Source organism: Ptychodera flava, chromosome 3 (genome assembly GCF_041260155.1).
Source record: "Ptychodera flava strain L36383 chromosome 3, AS_Pfla_20210202, whole genome shotgun sequence".
NCBI lineage: Eukaryota > Metazoa > Hemichordata > Enteropneusta > Ptychoderidae > Ptychodera > Ptychodera flava.
The window spans coordinates 40806795-40828522 of record NC_091930.1 but is presented as its reverse complement, the minus strand read 5'-3'; the positions used below and the strand labels follow the sequence as shown (position 1 = coordinate 40828522).

Genomic DNA, 21728 nt, shown 5'->3' with positions numbered 1-21728 from the left:
ATTGATTCATGATAAACTGTAATTGTTACTTCATAAACGTTTTTTGACCACTATGCCCAGTTTCCCTCGGATGAAAGCAGTTCACGTACGTACACGACGTCAAACCCTGCATCAGGGCAGGTATAGATTTTCTGTAGCGTGTAAAAATTTTGGACAAAAATTGGCAATTTTTACAATGATAACAGCCTATTGCGTTAAACAAGGGACGTATTATGCAATCATTATCATTGCAATGGTAACCGCACTGCCCACCTTCCACTTGCAAGCTTAAAACTATAGCATTCCGTCTAAAAACTGGCAATTTTTGAATCTAATTATTGACACAGGGGGCGCTCTTCTATAATTCAATCCCAGCATTCTTTGCGTGTGCCCCCGTTCATATGCACGATAGTTTTCTCCCTTTATCTATATTAACGATATTTTGTATCAGCGACAAGGTGCATAATAACATTTACTGGCTAATAAAAGAGGTATATTTTATAAAAGGCATGTTATATAATAGTAATTTGTTTCGTATTTGTTTATTTACGAGTACTCAAAAAAAGCATGGCGGCGCCCACGAAAGAAGGGTACACTTGCACTTCCGCTTACTCGCATAGTATATTATGAATAAGCGCATGCGTAGTCAGTAAGCCGCTGGCGCGACTATTACCACTGAATCCTTCAGCCATTATTCTCAACAGTCTGCATTTTGATTCACGCAGAAAAATACCTTTACAAAAATACTTGACATTAAAGTTCAAACTTAACAAGCATACGTGCGGGTATCACATGTGTGATTTCACTCATTTTTATTATCAATAGAGAAAAAGTAACTTTCGTATGTTGTCAGACTGCTTCTACATGTATGATTGAGTGAATGTGTTTTGTGCACTCAGTACACTTACACAATAATTATAGTATTGTTCTGAGGTTACGCGATGTTATATTGCTGGAGAAACAGACTCTATAAATCTTCGTACATTTGGACGGAGACGATGAATTCAAAAACTTATTGCTGGTCTTGCGCTGTAGCCAGCAAACAGAACACTTGCCCAGAAAGTTTCGGCCGCTAAGCGCCAATGATTGGCAGGCTATGACGTAATTATGTCACATGTCTGGTGACGTAGATGAAGCTGGAAGACGGCATGGGGCCGGACGCGATTGTGTACAGTCGAATTTCAAACTTTCCGTTTCGACTTTGTGAACGTCGGAACTGATTCAAACATCACACCATCTAGTATGGGCGAGACTCAAGAACATTTAGAGAGCATTCATTTGTGGTATAGAGAGACAATTTCTGACAGAACGATCCATCGAGCCCCAACCACGTGTGGGCGAGTGACGTGTAGCTACGAGTGAAGGACAGAAGCTTCGGCGCGAATAGGAACTCGCCGGCCTATTCGGAACGTCTGTGCACCTTCAACGCTACGCCGCGCTACTGGACCGGACGTCAGTAACAGTAACGATCAGGTTTAGTAGATATACACCCTTGTAGGATAACAGGGATCCTGTTCTCGTCCTTCGAACCGTGTAAACTTTACTTACGAATCTGAACTTTCGGCGGAATCGAAATCGTACTTTAATAATCTCACACACACAAGTGTAAGTCGATTTTGTATGAGTGATTCTTCGCCGCTTGGAGGGACGTTTATAGTTTGGATCGTGGGTGAAATTGGTTTGAAAAGTGGGCGATTGTTATTTCCCTACAACAAGGCTTAGAATTGTATGAGTGTTTGTATGACATACTGTTGTATTAGTTTGGTAGAACTACGTGTTTACTGAATTTCACCAAACTGTCATATTGTTTAAATATCGGTTTTGAGCCAAGCCTCGCTTTTACAGGCTACTGTTACTTTTTGTACACTTGTAAAATTACTACAGTGTGTTCAAACTTTGAGATAACTTTTATTTGCCATAGTGACTGGAAATACTGTAGAGTTGTCACTATTACATTGCTGAGTTTGTAAGTGCACACCATATGAACAAAGAACTGATGTATTTCTATGTGTTATGAGTAAAGCCAGTTTAAAGACATTAAGGCGTACTAGCATATAGCTACCATATTTTCAGTGTTATTCAAGCAAATTGTAACGTCACGGAAACAATATCTTTGATGCATTACTGTCAGTCTTTGCTATAATTGTTAGCGAGTTGTCAATCATTGTGCAATACAGGGGTATCTGCGAATACCCGCTGTTGTTGTTGATTTATTCTTGAGTAATAAATATTGTTGTTGGCGGAACTGTTATGCCAACTGATATAATTGTGAGATAGCTTTCTGTTGTACATTTAGAAGTAAATACCACCTATCTGAGCGAACTATCGCGACCAGGTTAAGAGGTCTCGATTGAACAAAAGTGAGGAGCATTTTAATTGTCGAATTAGGCACAGACTTTCATGCCGTTTGACAATATATTTTTTTATAGTTACACCTGGCACAACTTAAACACATTTTTGTCGACTCTCAGGTGTGACACAGGTATCAAAACTTCAAGGTCTGCACTATTTTTCTTTCGAATCTCTTCGTGGTCGTGTACCAGACTCCACCGTTATTCGCTGATCACTCCGTCTCACGTGACCAGACAAGCAGCACGTAGTAAGACGCCATGGTAAGACGTAGATTGAAACGTGCTACTTTTATGGATTTTTGGTCTCCCGAAAGTTGTTAATTGCGTATGTTCGCACATAGTGCATCCTTTTTGTCGCGCTCTTTTTAGTCTAGTCTGGTAGCTGCCAATATTTCAAAACTTGTAAGTACGGTTATTAAATCCTTGGTTAAATTCTAGCCACGTTCACATCATGAAACTGTGATAATTTTAGCTTTACTTCCACGTTAAATTGAACAGCCAATGACAACGCCCCATGGTTCAACCAATCAGATTTCGTAATGGCGGTTTCCCATTAGGTGCCTCTTTGTGCTTGTCACTTAGGCGGGGACCAGCAAACACACGTGCCCCGGCCCTGCCATGTGAATTTGTAATGTCTTGCCGTCACCCGTTTTCAGCATATTGCCCGCTTCCTCGTGCATGCCAAATATCGATTGTAGTTTGCTGGCTGGAGACTTTCTTCTGATCGTTTTTCAGATGCAGATATTTGCATATTTTTTTTCTCCGAGTCTCCATTCATATTATATGGCGCGACTTTTACAATTCCTTGAAAAACACCGTTATCAAACAGCTTCAACATCACATTACAAAAAAACAAAAGCATATGAAGGAAATCCTTGACACGAATTTGAAGGATATTGACAAAGCTTGTCAGCGTGTTCGCTAAGGGGAGGAAAAACTTATGTTTGGAGGGTTCAGCAAAACGCTTGTCACGTGACTATTATGCAAATAATGGCTGTGTTACGGTAAAATTCCCCAAAATCAGGGCTTTCAGAAAATATATACTTTATTGGGGGTTGGGGCTTCTATAACTGAGAAAAATAAAAATCTGACAGTGTCTAATTGGTACAACGAGAAGTTTTTCATTTGAATATAGAGCAACTGCCCGGGCAAACCAGGATCATGTTGCAGTTAATGGACCTCTACATTTTCTACGCCGAGTATATAACACAGGCCGAAAACCACCGTATCAGGTGTAATCCGTTCGCGTTCAGCGACTGTGCAAGCACCGTGATTGCAAGGCGAATAGGAAACTCATCCCTGCCGAACCCGTGCTGTAATGCTTCAATTACTGAAGAACCGACAGGAAACTCAACACTTAAAATACCGACACTGTCAACGTTCATATTTCATAATTATTAATGTATTTTGCACAGACTACATAAATGCCGTATTCGTCTGTAAGCTTAGTGCAGCGTGCTTGCACACGAGAGAGCACGTTTATTCAATAAACTCATAACATCCCATAAATGTGACACGCGTTTGTGGGTAACTCAGAAGAACCAGAAGGGCTCGAGTGTGCTACCATGGCGACCGATTGAGGGCGACAGATGAAATCGAGTTACCGCATTGTCTGGTGACCCTGAAAGTGTCCTGAACCACATCCAACCGCAGCCGGCTGTTTCTGAAAGGACAGCAACCCCCGACCACAAACCCCATCCCTGCCCGTAACACCTGCCAGTAATACAGATTACATTTTTTTTCGTGACAACAGTCGGGGTACACTGTTTAACATTCATAGAAGCTACACGTAATATCGAGCAAATGCTGCGAATAGCGAATATTTACCGTTGGCTCCCTTTGTGCTTTCAGACGCCACGTGGACCAGCTCAAAAAATGAGAGACGATGAACAGAAAGGCCAGTGAAAGAAGACAGAGCGTGGCCAGCGCATGGGGTATTCGCCTTGGTAGAGTAGTGTCCATTTGCTGCACCATCATCCTTGCTCTCTCGATGGCCGCTCCCTTTTTCCCACGGAGGTTATCCCTACGATATGAAAGACATCAAACGCACAGATTAGTTAGTGTCTAGGTTCGGAGATGGCTCACGAACTGTCGATGATGTCACAGACAAACCCGCGGCTACTTCAATAACCATTCTAGATCATACGATGAGGCTGAGTGTCGATGTTAATGGGCAAAGGTAGCATTTCCGCATATGATGAAATACTCGTTAGTTAGGGGGGTTGTTAGGTGTCAGGGGGTAATGAGAATAAGTAGCTCGGGGGCCACAAAGAAAGACGCTTTTAGTTCAGATTAAAGTAACCGTGACTACTGGTACACTAACACTAGACAAATAATAGCCCCATTTTCACGCATCCCGGGGTAAGTGCCATTGCCGAACAGAAAGACTTACCGTAGCCAGCCTAAATGTGAACCAGAAACGGTTGTCTCTACCCGAGGTTTTGTAACGAGCGATAGAGCTCTACGACAAAGGACCGGCCAAAAGAGGTCCATGAAGAGATTTTCACGGAAAATAGGCGGCCTCCCATTGCCAATTACATGTAAATGCAAATCTGAAGAGGACACCGTCTCTCTCTATAGAGGCTTTCTCGACGCGACAGTATCTGTCTGGATTTCAAATGAACAAAAGCAAGCTCGTTTTGTCAATTACTCGTTTGGATGACCACAGACAGGAGAGACGGAGAGAGAGAGAGAGAGAGAGAGAGAGAGAGAGAGAGAGAGAGAGAGAGAGAGAGAGAGAGAGAGAGAGAGAACTCACGTCTTGACACGAATCATTCACTAGTCTATGAAACAAGCCGCTTTTGATAAACAACGCTGGTATCTTGTTGAAGAATTATAGAAAATTATACGGGCGCCCTCATTGCAATCATAATGTCTATTGCTTACGTATATTGAAAATCAGTTTAGCATGGCTCACTGCAACGCTTTATTCTTTACACTCATGATTTTTGTCCGAGCGGCTGGACGGACACTCTTCACAATATCTGCGATCGCTACGTTGTATTTTTGAATAGGCGAAATTACCATTTTAATCGATCTAGGCCAATCGTTATTTAAATGAATGATATTGTGTTTTAAATTATGTATCTTCAGTCACTTTGCTGCGTATGTGACAAGACCATCTGAATATTGTTTCTGTATACTATTAATACTACAACTACTGCTACTGCTAATTATTATTATTATTATTATATTATTATTATTATTATTATTATTATTATTATTATTATTATTATATCACTGTCATATGACTATTGTTATCACCATTTTTATAATTATTTGTATTAGAACACAGCCAGTGGACAACTTAAGTTTCTTTGCCAAGCATAAATCATTCCATATTTAGGGTAGCGGGAGCTGCTGATGGTGGGAGTTGCCGATCAAAGTCATAAATACGCCCCTCCAGATATTTTCCCTCCTCAATGTTCTGTTTATATAGGGGCCGGCCGAATTAATGCCTTCGACATGACCATGGGTCCATTTTTTTTTCTGTCACAAAACCTGTGGTGAAAAAAATTAGCGAGAATGTCACTGCCATCCACGGCGTGCAATCATAGAATTCGGTCGAGATTAGAGCGAAGCACCATTTACACGTCATGTGTCATGCACATTACTTCAAGTTCGATAAAAGAACCAATCGATTACGTTCTGCAGTGATTAAATTAACATGACCGCGCGAAGCTCGCCTCCCTAGTTCTGTGAAGGGATCTTGGATTAATCCATTCATTCCGGTGTTTTGAAGAGAGTCTTTTTTTTTGCTTTTTTTACATAACTTGGTTTAGTTGTTTACCGTTATTCAACGGCTCTAAGAATGCCCGCATCCTTGGCTGTTGTCTCGTCTCCCTATTCAACTACGTTGCTGTGCCGAGGTCGATGGTCTGCGGGTCATGCAAATTGTGCTTTCCAGTGTACATAGTTTGCATTTTCCAAGCACACAATCTGAAAAGGCATTCGTGCGAAACCACCGCTTAAGCTGGCGTTCGTTTCGTTTCGTTGTGCGGACGGCATGCCCATCAGTGTGCTCCGATGATCAGGCGACAAAACGAGTAGAAAATAAACACCGTCCGCGGTGTTGGTGAGAAACAGCTCGGTCCTTGACAGCCTCCATTTACAGTAAAATCAGTCGTTTATATTGTCTATCATTTTTCTCTGCAAGCCTTACGTGCGCAGAACACATGTAATTCATTGGTCTACAGCACAGTCCCGACAGCGACTCACATTTTTTTACGTAGCAAGGTCGCCGTATTTCTTTCCTTTTGTGCTGGAAAATCGCAGGGGGATTTTAACTTGAACACGACTGGCTTTAGACAGCAATTTGTGAACAAAACCTAGCTTCAAACGACTTTATCCTTTCAAAATTATTTTTCACTACCACGAATCGATAAGATTTGTTCCTTCCTTACATGATAGAGGCTTACCTGTCGGTCAATATTGCACTACATTCGACGAAGGCGATATTTCTATGGCGTACGCGTCAGTGAAACCTGAGTACCTGGGCGATGTTTGCAGACGATGGCTTCCACTCAAATTCTCGCTCTTCCGTTCGCTCGCCCTTACTCTAGTTTTCGTCTTCTCGGAAAGCCGAAAGCACTGCTATTTAACGTTCAAAAATGTTGTCCGTCGACGAGATTCTGTGTTCGGAAGCCTTAACAAATCAGGCTGCCTTCACGATAATGGCAATCTCACCGTTCCGTCGCCTGAGTTCTTACGTAACGTTTGTTCAATACATTTTCCAGAAGCACATGTGTGATTACGCCACTTGACATATATCATGCTATAGCAGCATGCTGGGCGTTGAAACACTCGCTATTATTGTCTACCTCCCCCCACAATTCTATGGCGCAGCATGATGTTCGTGCAAATAAAATTCTGACAAAAACTGGACTTGGAAATTTCCAGTAGGCACATCTGGGGGCGCTGCTCGGAGGTCATTCTGCTGATGTGCAGTGTTCTCGGAATGTTATATCTGATTGGTCGATGGTCACTATTCACAGCAACTTAGTCAGTATATTTGTATTATTTAATTCTAACGGTAAAATTCTGTCAACCAATTGGATAACAGCTTCCGACACGCTGCACATCAGCCCGTAGGCCATTTAGTCTTGTCGATATAGAGTAAGGCCCGCAACAAATTACAACAGATTTTTTCCCAGAATGCATTTTACAGAGGTAACCAGAACAGCATGTAAAAGGTTGGGCTAATGTGCAGCGTCTCGGAAGCTGTTATCCAATTGGTTGGCTGAATTGTACCGTTATAATTGAATAATACAAATAGATTCCCTCGGTTGCTCTGCATAGTGACAATCTACCAATCAGATATAACCTTCCGAGCACGCTGCAAATCAGAAGGGAAAGTTTACTGGAATCCATTTCGGGGAAATATGCCTAATTTGCATAATTCAAATATGGCTGCCCGCAATGCGACAAAATAATTATTAACCATACATTATTTATTAAACATGCAATTTTAGTGATTTTAAAAATACGAAACTTTTTCGTAGGTACAGGGAAGCATCTTTCAGATTCAATCTTTCACATTGGCATTTCGATAATTTGCATAAATCCAATATGGCTGCCAGCATTTCGATATACTAACATGTTCAGCAATATGTCACATATTAAGCAAGCTATTTCAGCTATTTAAAGTCTAAAATTATTCTTTGGCGCGGGGATCGTTTTTGAGATACGATGTTTTGCGTGGACTCTGTTTTTCTTCGACACTTAGATAATTGCATGAAGCCAATATGGCTGCCGCCATGTTTGAGGTCAGAATTATTAAATTGGAACATGATGTTTCTCTCATTTATTTCTAGCATAGCTGGCATACCTTTTAGGGCGGGTTTTCGATACATCGTTTGGTGATATTTACTGATTTAATATTTTCCATATAAATCTGTTGCATCTTTTATGCATGTTAGTTGGTTTTTGTACGATTTGTTTTGATATGTGAAAGGTTGGACGCTTACTGGGCGCTCTATGAAGTTGGTGCGCAGTGATGGCGTTTTGTTTATTTTTGGCAGGAGGTACAGAAGTGACGTTTGTCGTTTGCTGTTTAACGGACTGAGATATAAGTATGGTAATTGATGTGTTCTACACTGTGTTTTTGAGATTGTGTTTTCCCCTGAGATGGGTTCCCGTAAACTTTCAGAATGTTTTTCTGGGTACCTCTCTAAAATGCATTCTGAAGGGAAAAAAATTATGTTGTAATTTGTGGTGAATTACATGCCAAAATCTCGTACATTGACCGGACTACTTTGTCGCGCAGAAGAAGTCAATATCTCGAGGTCACCGGGTCATACTGCAGGGATGACGCATGCGCTAGGCATCCACAGCCGAAAAAAACTTGGCAACGATTCTCTAAAAACGTTTCCGGGAACGGATTTTAATGAGGGACCCAAGCTCCCAGGCTTGTTTATCCATGTATTCATTGTAAATTAATTAAAATCAGATTAAACCAGCCATAAGTGATATGCAGTTAAACTTCGTGATGCACACGCGTCCTGCCATCGTGATCATGTTGTTGGCGCTGACACCAAAAGCGCTTTTTGAATCATCGACAATATCGTAGGTATGGGATGCAACTTCGATGATTTTGCTGCGACAGTACTGATGAGCTTTTCGACGTGTTCATCAGTCAGTGGATGAAAGGAACTCAAACTGAAGCTTGAATTAATGACAGGATCAGAAAGGTGGGCAAACGACAAACTCTCACGAATCTTTCAACCCCAAAAAACTTCACAAAGATGTCTGGCATGGCGAGTGGATCAAAGTCACGGGAGATAGAAGACAGGGTCCTATTAGTGCATAATAATAACTGTAAATTCTTTTTTTTGTAAATTTCTAATCCCAGAACAACCGATTAATATTAATATTGACTGAAACTATACATGGTTGTACTATCGGGCTATATACACCAGTCCATTGAGAGGCTTCCTCGTCAGACCATGGCGGGTAATTTACCTCAAGAACAATTCTAACCAAGCCTTCGCACTCTGGATCTTTACAAACACAACCACAATCAAAGGACGTCTTTAGAACAGCTATGGACCAGGTTCTAAAGGTCTCATGAGTGAGATTTGAGTCTGAATCCGAGTCCCAGTCGGCAGTTATGAAAAGTTAACCGTACACCGATAGAGGTCGCTCTGACATGAAGAATTCCAATTCTGCAAAATCCCAGTTCTCCAAGATTGAATTCTTTTTACGCGAATAGAGTCATCAGATTCAACCGTCATGAATTGTAACACAGCATTTCGTAAAGCAAAATGGAAATTTGTTAATGTTAAATTGTTACATGACATCTCGGGTCCAGCTCTATTTCTGTTTTATATCAATCACATTTGCAATTAAACCAGTTTTAGATTATTTGCGGCCAACACCAACATTTTCAGATGTGTTTGTTTACAGAAAATAAATTTGAATCATGTAAATGACAGTCGAATATCTGCGAGCAGAATTGCCAAATACATGAGTTTATTTACACTTTGCATGCATCCCTAATTAAAATATGCGGCTGAATGATAACTGGGGAACTTGAAAAATATTGCTCATATGGACGGGGGGGGGGGCTTGAAATTTTTGAGGTTATTGAGGGGGATCTGCAAAATCGCGATTCCTCCAGCCCCGACCCCCAACCGTTTATTTGTGAACGAAGCCTTAGCGTGTGTCAAAGTAGGACGTACAGTGAACGCTAAAGATGGCAATCTATCAGAGTCCTTCGATGGTAGCGGTTAGAAACTATTTCGTCGAATTTTATTTGCTTTGGAGCCAAAGGGTCAAAACCGTGTCAGATATTCCCTTTTGTCTAATTACTACCCTGTAGACATTGCTCCCCAAATGCACTGTACTTTACTCTGAACACTCCACGGCGTCTGGTTCCAGAGCTGTAGCTGACATTCTCACAGCCGCTCTTTGACTGTGCGATCTGGACCTCCCTTCCCATGTATTGGTTGTCACTAGCGTGGCGCGTACCACTGGCAATAGCTTGGCAAAGAGAGCTTATACAGCTAGAGAGGCTGGTTTGACTGTATGCTAACCTTGGGGGCCATGAGTGTTTTGGTGAACATAAGAAAACAGCGTCGAAAAAAAACCCAGAGGCTGTGAAATCTGAGAGCCTGTGATGCGTACAGCAACTGACGAAATGGGAGCCAAACGCAGCGCCCTCTATCCGATTAATTTTTGCTCCCGTTTTCGGTTCACCAGGTGGGATGAACACGTAGCAGCATTCAATATCAGCCCGCGCGTAGCTGAATTACGATTCCGCAGTCGAGCCAAGTGAGCTGCCGTATGCGTGTATTTCCCAAGTGATTCGAACACTGAACCGAACATTCAGAAGCATGTACATTATTTTGTGAATTCAACGCAATAACCACTGATATAGCCCATCAAAAAACTACCATTAGCTCATAAATATTTGATTCCCGTGTAAGGCGCGACAGCTGTAGAACTGAGTATTTACTATGACTGTATCACGTGGGGTTTGCTGAGTCTAAAATGCTCAAAGAAGTGAGGCTGCTAATTTATGATGTGAGTACAATTGAAAGTGACAGTTCACTGTTTGTGGAAGATGGGATTTTCTCTGATCATTTAGACCAAAGCAAATAAAATTCGACGTAATAGTTTCTAACCGCTAATCTTTTAGTTCATTCCGAAACCACACAGTGACAACAGTGCACCTGCAGGAGAATTAAAAATATGACTAATGCTTATGAAGTAGCGATCATGAAAAGAAATTTATCAAAATATTTGGAAAATATTATGCGTCAAGAAATGGCGAAATATTACCACTGCGTGAGCGCTCGAGGAACTCGCTCGTTAAAGGGAGGGGGTCGTCCCCGTCTGAGGCAGTGCGTATGGGACCATACAACGGGTCTGTTGCTGTGCACAACATCCCAACATCCCTTGTGCACATATCCATATTTTAAAATAGTGGCTGTACTACGTACCGACTTTGTGACTTCGGCCAGGCAGCTTCTTGCAAACTGAGTGATGCATTCACTTGGCAGAGTCTTGCAGTGATTGGAAAGCTACAAAACTGGTGAACTTTGAACATGAATCAAATGCTGACTGGGCTTCACATTTACTTGACACCCATTGCCAATTTCTGTTAAGAGGCGATGTTTGTGACAAGAATGTCGTGCAGCCGCAAACGAGTCGATCCTGACCGATTTAGCTTAGGGTACCCTCAGTAATTATAGAGGGGGTGGGCCGTGGGAATTAGGGAGGGTCACTTTTTAGAAAACTGTCCAAGGGGGAGGGTCACTTTTTACAAACCTATCTTGGGAGAGGGTCACTTTTAACAGAATGTGATTTTACGGCCAAACCTTTAAATTTCCATTTGATATTTTCTGAATAGGGAATTGCCAACGAAATACACTGATTCTTTTAAATACATACACATTATCGACAAGCTTCAAAAGCAAAAAAAAAGATGCAGTGGTATCCTACATTAAACACCTTGAACAGTTTAAACTGATGAAAGACAAGAGACAAAAATACATTGGACAGATTGCAAAGTGTATATCAATTATCAAATGTCTATAAATGCACAGATGTTGTTAGTTTTATGTTTTATATCTGCAAAGTATTGATCATATATCTCTCATAGACTACCATGTATAGAGAATCAACATTTCGGTGAAATTCCAAAATCCGATTTCTTGCACACATATCCACTTATAACCACCCTAGTCTAATCAGGTGCATTAATATGATTAATCAAGCGTTCATAAATACATAGATTTACCTATTTTTGTATTTGAAAAAATATTCATTGTTTCCTCATAGACTACCATGTATAGTGAATCAACATATCGGTGAAATTCCAAACTCCTATTTCTTGCACACACACCCTCTTGTAACCACCCCAGTCTAATTAAATACATTAATATCAATAATAAAGCACAAATATTTATTTCTACACAGATTTACCTATTTTTTTATTGGAAAACAAATTATTCATAGTTACTTCATGGACTACAATGTATTGTAAATCAACATTTTCAATGAAATCCAAAAATCTAATTTCTTGTACACATGTGCATGTTTTACTTCCCACGTCAAGCAAAGTACATATACATACATTATCAAACATATATAAATTGTCACAGATATAGCTTGTAGACTCCCGTGGGGAAATTTGTCAATAGTTTGCCTGATAGACTCCCATGTATTATGATTTGATATTTATGGTGAAACACTATATCAGCCATATCTTGCCGCCTTATAGTTGCGCAAAATATGGTGACCCTCCCGCAAATGCATAACCTTTCAAAAATGCTTGCGTGATAACTTGCGATCCGAGCCCTCCCAAAACGCCAGCCCTCCCCCCTGTAATTCCCCTCCATAACTTACATAACAATAAAACTAATTGTTCTGTAAATTAGCTGATACTGTTTCAGTTATTCCTTGGGAGAATACTGCATTGATTGGGGCTAGGGTCAAGTTTTAGAATACCGGACAAGGGGGAGGGTTACATTTTAGAAACAAGGATAGGGTGAAGGGTCACATTTTACAGTACAGGTGCGCATGGAATTCCCTCAGTCCACCCCCTGTAATTACTAAAGGCTGCCTTATCCTATCTGGATGAAAAGCATTAAAGCCCCACAAGCTGTATCTTTTAGCATTATTTTTATGATTTTACTTTCAAACTAAAATAAGTTTGTGAAAAAGTACTGATTTAGCTGTGTGTATATACTCATGATTAACTAACCCCTGGGACTGTATGTGCAATTTTGAACAAGAGAAAGTTTACACTGCAATTAAATGTTTGCCCAAACATTAACTCGCAGTCCCATGCGGAAAAGCAAAAACCTTGGATACTGTGCATATCTGCACTGAAATCTTCACATAAACTGCACAGAGTAGTCCAATGTAATGCATAGGGGTGAATGTTTTTAACTGTTACATTGTATGTTCTGTTTCCTTTAATATTACCAATTTTGAAAATGGCTGGAAATCAAAATGACTGTTAAAATTTTAATTTACTCGTCAAATGTTTCACAAAGGAATGGCTTCCTAATGCAGTAACTCTCATATCCCTTCAGAAGGAAGAATTTAGAGAAAACCAAGAGAGAATAAGAAGATAATGATTTGAGGTCAACAAAGTTGGGGAGTTACAGCTAGTGGGGCTTTAATCAATTTTTCATAAGCATGAATCATATTTTTGCCGCACCTCATGGCAGTGTCCCATACCTCCTACACAGCGCCCTATGCTATGGGCCCTATGCCTGTAAAGCATCATTGGGCCATATATTGAAACAAACAGCAAAAAGAGAGAGAGAGAGAGAGAGAGAGAGAGAGAGAGAGAGAGTCCGGCAAGCACTGAAACAACATTTTGCTCCACACTGCGCTGAAAGGGTTACTTGCCTTTTTTCACCCTCAGATTCCTGACAACAAAACCATGTCAATGCAAACATATAGTTTCTATTTGATTTTTTGCTTTTAAACTGGGCTTGCCCAATGATTTCCAATCAACAGATATAGGACCTAGCTGCTCTGGTGTGCGATGCAAAGAACGACCTCTGACCTTCGACCTCAGTAGCGACGATAGACTTCATTTCCGTCGGAAACCAGCCATCGAGTGGATAGCCCCAGGCCTAGGCTAGAAGGCTCGGTGAATCGTGCCGTCGGATCAGCAAAATGTAATACGTTTTTGGAAAATGCACCACGTATGGAAATGTGGACAGAATGGTTGAGTGGAATCAGAAACTCAAACATTATAAGTGGTGAAGCTGAGCAAGACTGAACCAGCCACGTCGCAAACGAAAGGGTGAGTACGTGATCACTGTCGTAGAACCATTCCATAACAAAACTAGTTTAATCCATTTTCATATTAATATTCATCATCTGCTCCTCGAAAACTATGATTTGATACCATTAATATATTATATCTCTACATACAGAGAATTTCTGGTGCGTGCTTATGCGACGGTTTGGTAAAAATATGGCCAACAACAGCATCCAGCCTATTGTAGACTTGTCTGTGCACGTAGGTAAATGGGCTTCATACGAGGAATCTATCCATGGTTGCGCCGTCCATAGTACTTTTTAAAAGGGTTTAAATTTGAATATGAACGCCCGGTATGAACGTAGTGTTTAGAGCACGCTATTCAGTGAAGCGGAGGTGCAAGGTGCAGAGTCTACACTGATCCATTTATGTGTGGTTTGAAAGAGCGTCGGTTTGGTTGACTCAGCCGAACACAGATAAATCATTGTTGTTGATTTGACGAGGTTGTGTAAGATTCCATTCTTTATCCTAGCTGCGCGCTCTAGTTTCTGACAATGAAAGTCTACGTGTTTCTCGGCGATCGGTTCTCAGTTCCTGGCTGAGCGCCGAACAATGGGTCGATTTCCAGGCCGCATATGCTCGATCGACTCATTGAACGCTGTAACTAATATACCATCACGCGTAGCTACTTGTAATGACCTTGGGCACAACCAACTTTTCCTCACTGTGACCGTGAGAAAGCCAGCATTTTTTTTTTCGATCGACACGTCTCCGCCTCGAGTAGTCAAAAGTCGACTTGACCCCCAAAGCTCGTTTGGGAAGCCAAGCCCAACAGTCCATTCGGCACGCCAAATTACTGCTCACGTCGACTGTTGAAAACCTAAGCATAATTGGGTCGTTTTCTCTACTTCCAAAGCAATGAAAAGAAAGAATGCTTTCACGTTTCACGTTCTCTTTTGAGCAGTCACAATACAATGTTCTGCCGGTGGTTTTTAACAAATAAACGCGAGTTGGAGGTTCCAGTTATAGCCTAGCCGGGGCAGATTTTATCAAATGTTGACACCAGCAAACCCTTGTTGCTTCGGGCTCATTCGGAATTTACACCGACCACGGGTGGTGGGGTCGTTTAAGGTAACCTGGACGACCTGGTTCAGCAAAGCTCGAGGTGGTGGTTGTTTTTTCCTCGTGAATGCTCAGCGGAGGCCGAACCTCTCGGTTGCGTACGCGTCTTACGACCCCGAATCTGTGCGACGCTCGGGCAACGTATGAGTTGCTCTCAAGGCCAGCGGTTCTACAATCTGTGTCGTTGTGCCCATTTTCAAACACGCCTCCGACCAGTCGCTTAAGTGGAAGTTTCAATTCGAGTGAAAGTGACGAAATTATAAGGAGACAATTAAAAGCGCAGTCGTTTCTAGCTGCGATCCGGCGTGTTGAAACTATTTCGCGTCAAAGCACATTTCACTGCTTCGTCAGATCATAAAAAAACACACACACAAAAAAAACCTCCAAAACACCAAAAATTGAACAACACCAAGCGACTGAAACTCAACGGACAGGGGTTTGTGTTCAATTGTACTTGTGACTGGCCCGACTCAGTTTTTGCACCGTTGTTGATCAAAAAAGGTGTAGCACTAGAAGAAACGTTATCCCCAAGTTCAAGGTCGGGGAGGGGTGGGGGGCGTAAGGCGACAATTCGTTTTGCGTGCGTCAGAACCACAATAAGGATCCCGCTGTAACAAAAACTAAAAATAACAAAAATCAGACTGTGATACCATCATAAATACGATATTTCAATTGCAACACATGTGATGAAAGCAGACCGGAAAAGACAAACTCGACAGAACAGCGAATATTATAATACACACACAGGGCACGTATTCGTGTACGGTTTCAGAAGTGTATCGTGGCACGGCACCGACGCAGTACTATCTCCGCGTTCATAATCATCAAGAAACAAAAATTGGACACAATTTACGAAAACCTAAAATACAACAAAAACAACAACAACAACAACAATTTTAACTCTGGCAGAAGAATGCAGACTGCTAGGTGTACACGTTAACGGTTAAGTTTGTTTTTCTCTATTCGTGTGTAGATTTCGCACCGTGCCGGCAGGTTGGTATTAGGCCTATCCGTACATACTGAACAACAGTTTTCCTTAAATCCATTTGTCAATGAGGAGTTTCGTTGTTTTTTAGAAGGGGGGAGTCACAGGTACCTGGAGTTGCCAGTGTAGTATACATAGCCCCTTCTCTCTATGTATACTACATGGCAACTCCACGCACCTATTTGGGGGATTGACACCAAAATTAAGGAAGTACGTTTCTAGTGCGTCTGTTTTTATGATCTACGACCTTATAGTTGCAACCAAGCACATGATTCTCATTCTCATTGTCACGGCCGATCACTGACTACGTCACTTTGTGAGTTCAGTACTGTACAGCCAAGAAATTTATTGGTTCAATATAAGGTGACCAAGATTGTACATGCTTGTGAGAGTTGGGGCGGTGCCACGACTTTCAGCATTGTAGGAGAATTACAGAACAAATTATTTCAACCCAACTTGAACTTACAACGTCGCTCCTAGAATAATTAACGCAACTAACATGGCATAATCATAAAGTGTCTGTGAACTTGTAGTAAATTAAACAACGCAGTTTTAGTTTGTTCAGCGCATTACAATCAGCGAGTCGTTCACATTTACGTGACTCGAGCACACGCACATATACATACACACACACACAAACACACACACACACATATATATGTGTGTGTGTATATTTATATATATTATATATATGATTTATATATCATATATATGATTTATATATCATATATTTACTATAAGAAACTGTAGGAATTCAGGTGATCCCCAGTGGAGCGTGGAATGGGGTGAAGATAGAAGAAACTTGGTTGAAACACACTACCACACCTGGTTGTTAGGTTCCAAACGTATTTATTATACCTCAAACACAACGTTTCGCTCTAAATTTAGAGCTTCTTCGATTATATACAATATTAAAATATTTCATCCACAGAGAGAGAGAGAGAGAGAGAGAGAGAGATCACCATCGTCTTTATTACATACGGTGATTGCAATTGCTGCTGTACACTGGTGTGTTATCTTGTAATGCATGTAAGATACACTTACAGTTGGTTGTACGGTGCCAGAATGTATGTTAGAATATGTTGGACTGTCTGTATTTTTTTACTGTCGTCAGGCACACCTCGAACATCTCGACCAGTTCACAACATTATATCGTAATAGTGTTAGCAGATTCTAACAGTAAATTGAAATTCTGGCGTGAGATGTCGAAAAGGTATATCTCGAACTGAGAGCTCTTATGTGTCTCAATTGCGCTATGCTGTCCCTTTCCCGCTCAATTTGGTTCAACTGCATTGTGGTAGATTAGTAACGTGTCTGGACTTGATCCTGACTTAACAATGGTCGCTTGATATACTTTAACGTTATGTGCACGGCTTGTTTCTAAACGGTATTGTACTTTTTTTTTCAGAACCACGAGTGCCTCGTCAAAATTATGGCTTCTGCAAGTTTCTCGAGGGAGCAGCTGGACGAGCGTTTTCTTCAGTGTCCGATATGCCTGGACCGTTTCCGGAGACCGAAAATCCTCCCCTGTTTCCATTCCTTCTGCATGGACTGTCTGCTGTCCATCTCCAAAAGTAGTAAGAACACCGTGACTTGCCCGCTGGACCGGCGCACGCACAAGCTGGCGCCGCAGGGGATCTCGGGACTCCCCGACAGCTATTTTCTGAACGACTTGATGGACTTCATCGACTGGGGCGGAGAGGACCATCTGGCCGAGGAGACCCACGGGCGACTCTGTGAGGGAGGCTGTGACCGAGGCGTTAGGGTCTACTGCGTGGAATGCGGCCAGTTTCTGTGTGACATTTGCTCGAATTCTCACAAAAACCTCAAAGCGACGAAGACTCACAAGCAGATATCGGTCGGGGAGTACGAAGCGACATTCCACAACAAGTCGCCGTTTATACGACCGATTGTCTGCCCGGTGCATGATGGGAATCAGATAAAGCTGTACTGTGATTCGTGCAAGATTCCGATATGCCTCGAGTGCGCCGTTTACCATCACAAACAGCCTGAACACAGTCAGATACCCCTGCAGGAAGCGCTAACTAAAAGACGGTCCGCCCTGTGGTCGCTCAAAAAAAGTATGACCAGGAGGCTTGGCCGTTTAAAGGGACAAATGAAAGAGGTAGACAAATTCTCGCGAGACTTAGACCGAGACCTGCAGCATGCGGAGCGCGAAGTCCGCGCGATTTCCAGCTCTCTGGTGGAGACAATTCGCCGACATGAGGAAGGGCTTTTAAAGCAACTTCGCGAGGGACACTTCAATGAGAGCCAGGAAATACACACAAGGCGAGAAAACATGGAAATTCTCATGGCGAGGATAGAGAAATCGTGTAGTTTCGCCGAGGTCATGCTGAACCAGAGCAACGATATTGGCTTTCTTTGCCTGGAGAAACAGGCTGACGAGAAAATGCGAGAACTCCTGCAAGAGAAAATCGATCTACCCGACCCCCTGTCGTTTAAATTCGTTCGCAACAGCAAATTTCCAAGCTACCTGACGTCGGAGAAACTAGGCGTTGTCACCACCAGTAGAGATTTGCACACAACATACAAATTTCGGCTCGTGTTCACAATTTCCGATATTGAACCAACCTTCAAGCGGCGGCTCTCTCTCCTCATGAAGGATCGGGGCAATTGGAAACATCGACTGACTTTCCCGCGCGGAGTGACCATCACGCCCGACGGCGACATCGTCGCCGTGAGTAGCGACGATCAGCGCGTGTACATATTCGACAGCTACGGCCGCTGCAAGAGCCAGTACACGCTTCAGAGCCGTGTGTGGAGCGCTCCGTTCAAACCGTACGATGTCGACACGACGGAAAAGGGGGAAGTCATCGTATCCGAACGAACAAACAAAAGCATAATCTGCTTCCGGCGCGATGGCTCTGCGACGCCGTTCATCTTCGGAGAGAGTGGGCTCACCAAGCCGCTCGGTATCGCACTGGACAACCGACGACAAGTACACGTGGTCGACATACCTCAGGGCCAGCCTGACAATCCGTCGGAGATTGTGTGTTTCACTCATTACGGAACAAGGGCCGGTAGCTTCCGCTACAGGGAGAGGAACTCCCCCGACATGTTGCCGCAGGCGCCGAAATTTATCGCCATAAACAGCAAGAACCACATCATCATGCCGGATTACAACGGCCACAAGGTTCTTGTCTACAACTCGAGGGGGCGCTTCCTCTACCAGTTCGGTTCCGAGGGACAGGGTGACGGCAAGTTCGAGCACCCATCCGGTGTGGCGGTCGATAGCGGTGACAACATATTCGTCTGCAGCAACCACCGCGTGCAGATGTTCACGGCGCGGGGTTCGTTTATATCTCGCGTTGATGGTATCGAGGACGAGCTGAACAAACCGCGCGGCATCGCCGTATCACTCTGCGAGCCGTACAGAGTAATCGTTGCGGACTCTGGCAACGACTGCGTGAGAGTGTACCAGTTAGTCCGATAGAATTGGCGGTTTGCGAATCAGAGAACAAAGCGTGTTGGAAAACGTCAGTGTGATTTCTTCCATGAGTAGGGGGCGCTTTTTTACCGACCCATACCTGTTGGGTCACAGGTTCCCTGGATGACGAAATTGCCAAATTGCCGCCATCCCATTTCAAATGTACATTGTCAACGCCTGCCTTTCATCTGTGCCGATAGAATAAGATCGGTATGCGGGCAGATTAATGAGCCAAATAGACGTGTTTCAGCATCACGTGAAGAGAACAGAAAAAGAAAGCTTTTCCATCGCCAGTATGTTTTCTTTGAACCAAAACGACAGACCAGCCTGTCGCCGCATCTCAGGATCTTATCGTTGTTTTGAACGCAACGCCTTCAGATTTCAGTCAACGTATTATCATGGTACACAACAATCATGAAGAGGGATGGCTAGGAAAATCAGTGATATCGAAAGAAATCGGTTGCCCATTAACGCCAACAGTTTTGAGGGGGGAATGTACGCGTGTGAAAGAAGCCCTGGAGGTCACGATGGGCAACTGAAACGGACCCGTGAGCAGAGATTACGGCTCACAAACTTATAACTCATTCCGAAGATTTCGTCGATTGAGGGCGCTCCCATGTGCCCATAATATATCGCTAAGATAATTTTGTCAAATAGGACTTACACTAGCCTCAAAATGATCGTTTTACTAGACACGAGCTTGTGACAGAACATATTTTTAAGATGATGACAATATGTTGAGAATAAAATTTTATATTAAGGACTCTCACAAATGTAGACTATTTGTTAGTATTTCTTGCACTGTACAGTGTTCCTGCTTTAGATACATAGAATTCACCTCTGTGACTTTGAGATTGTCGGACTCTCAAACTTACTATATTCTTGTGGCCTACCACTTGCGTGGGCTCATTTCAAAGCTAACGGAGTAAATTAACTTTTCACCGGCCTGGTTTTGTGCAATTCGGGATTTGGATTCCCCCAGTTAATAAAGATAACATATAAATGGCGGCCATGATTTAGAATTTCAAATATCGTTAAATATTGGGAAAATTATTTCTCTAGTACAAAAATTTGCATGATGACCCCGGATTTTTGTTCTTGATTTGGTCAGAGAAGTGTCGAAAGTTTGTTTGAGGAAAATTTGAGCAAACGTTGAAGTATTTCACTTTCGAGGCGCGAACTCCTTTCAGGTGAAAGACCCGACTACAAATTGATTAAAACTACAATCACTAGGAACAACCACATGGCGACGTTTCAGGGCATACTGCTTTCAAATTGGACTTTGACATCGACAGATTACAGTCCCTGCACTACACAGACGCATCTCCCCTAGTTCAAAATAAACGGCTTGCTGTGTTACTTCTCAAGGAGAAATTGCAACAATACCACAAATACTCCTGTTTTGCCATGTACAAGGTCCTTCCTTCCTTTAGAATCTTTACGGCCACTGTTTTCCGCCTTTAAACGGAAGTGTTTGACGGTCGCACTCCTCTGTTCATTTATCCAAGTAAACTTTGATTCGTGACTGAGAAAATCTTAGTCTCCTTGTCACTTTGCGTAAGGGGTGTCATTGACCTAGCTGCAAGAGGCGAAGATACCCACGCCGCTTCACCCTCGCCATGATTTCTATCCCTACCGTCTGTGGCGCTCTTACCGGTGTAAAACTGTGCGTCAGCGGTATGTATGGAAAGCGAGACGAGAAAACCTCCAATCCTTTTACTTTGACATTAAGCATTACCTTATCAAACATTTCAGCCTTCAAAGCCGGGAGCTGACTGAGATTGGAACATTCAAAAAGCAGAAGCTCGAGATTTTCAAATATAAGAAGACTTACTACAGTGAAAATCAACGCAAATCGCCGTCCAGACGGACAGGAGATTTTGAACTTTTCCTAAAATCGACTTCCAGTGAATTCATGGCAGTCATTTAAAATTGTCAACATGTTGAGTTTGACCAGATGTACCAGCCATGCTTGACATGCCTCTACATGGAGCACATAAGGGCGACCAATCATTTTATAAAAAGCGACTAAAACTAGTCTTGAAATGTATTTCTACATGGACTTGATTTTGAGATATCCCTTGCCTGTATCATTTATTTCGTTTGACATTTTGAATG

General features: G+C 42.4%; 2 protein-coding genes across 2 annotated transcripts in view; one reads left to right on the top strand and one right to left on the bottom strand.

Moving 5' to 3' along the window:
• LOC139130023 (uncharacterized) overlaps positions 1 to 7015 on the bottom strand; it is a 9487-nt gene extending 2472 nt beyond the window's left edge. The window contains exons 1-2 of the mRNA XM_070695739.1: positions 6749 to 7015; positions 4158 to 4353 (exon numbers count right to left, since the gene is read on the bottom strand). Coding sequence (XP_070551840.1) covers positions 4158 to 4307 — 150 coding nt within the window. The 5' untranslated portion in view covers positions 4308 to 4353; positions 6749 to 7015. The remainder of the gene's footprint in view (positions 1 to 4157; positions 4354 to 6748) is intronic.
• A 6851-nt stretch (positions 7016 to 13866) lies between these two features.
• Positions 13867 to 20383, top strand: LOC139130022 (tripartite motif-containing protein 2-like). Its single transcript, XM_070695738.1, has 2 exons — positions 13867 to 14097; positions 17571 to 20383. The coding sequence occupies exon 2, from the start codon at positions 17595 to 17597 to the stop codon at positions 19614 to 19616; it is 2022 nt and encodes a 673-aa protein (XP_070551839.1). The 5' UTR covers positions 13867 to 14097; positions 17571 to 17594; the 3' UTR covers positions 19617 to 20383.
• The last annotated feature ends 1345 nt before the right edge of the window (positions 20384 to 21728 follow it).

Coding starts and splice junctions, on each gene's coding strand:
- LOC139130022 (XM_070695738.1), top strand. CDS start 17,595: ATGGCTTCTGCAAGTTTCTCGAGGGAGCAGCTGGACGAGCGTTTTCTT.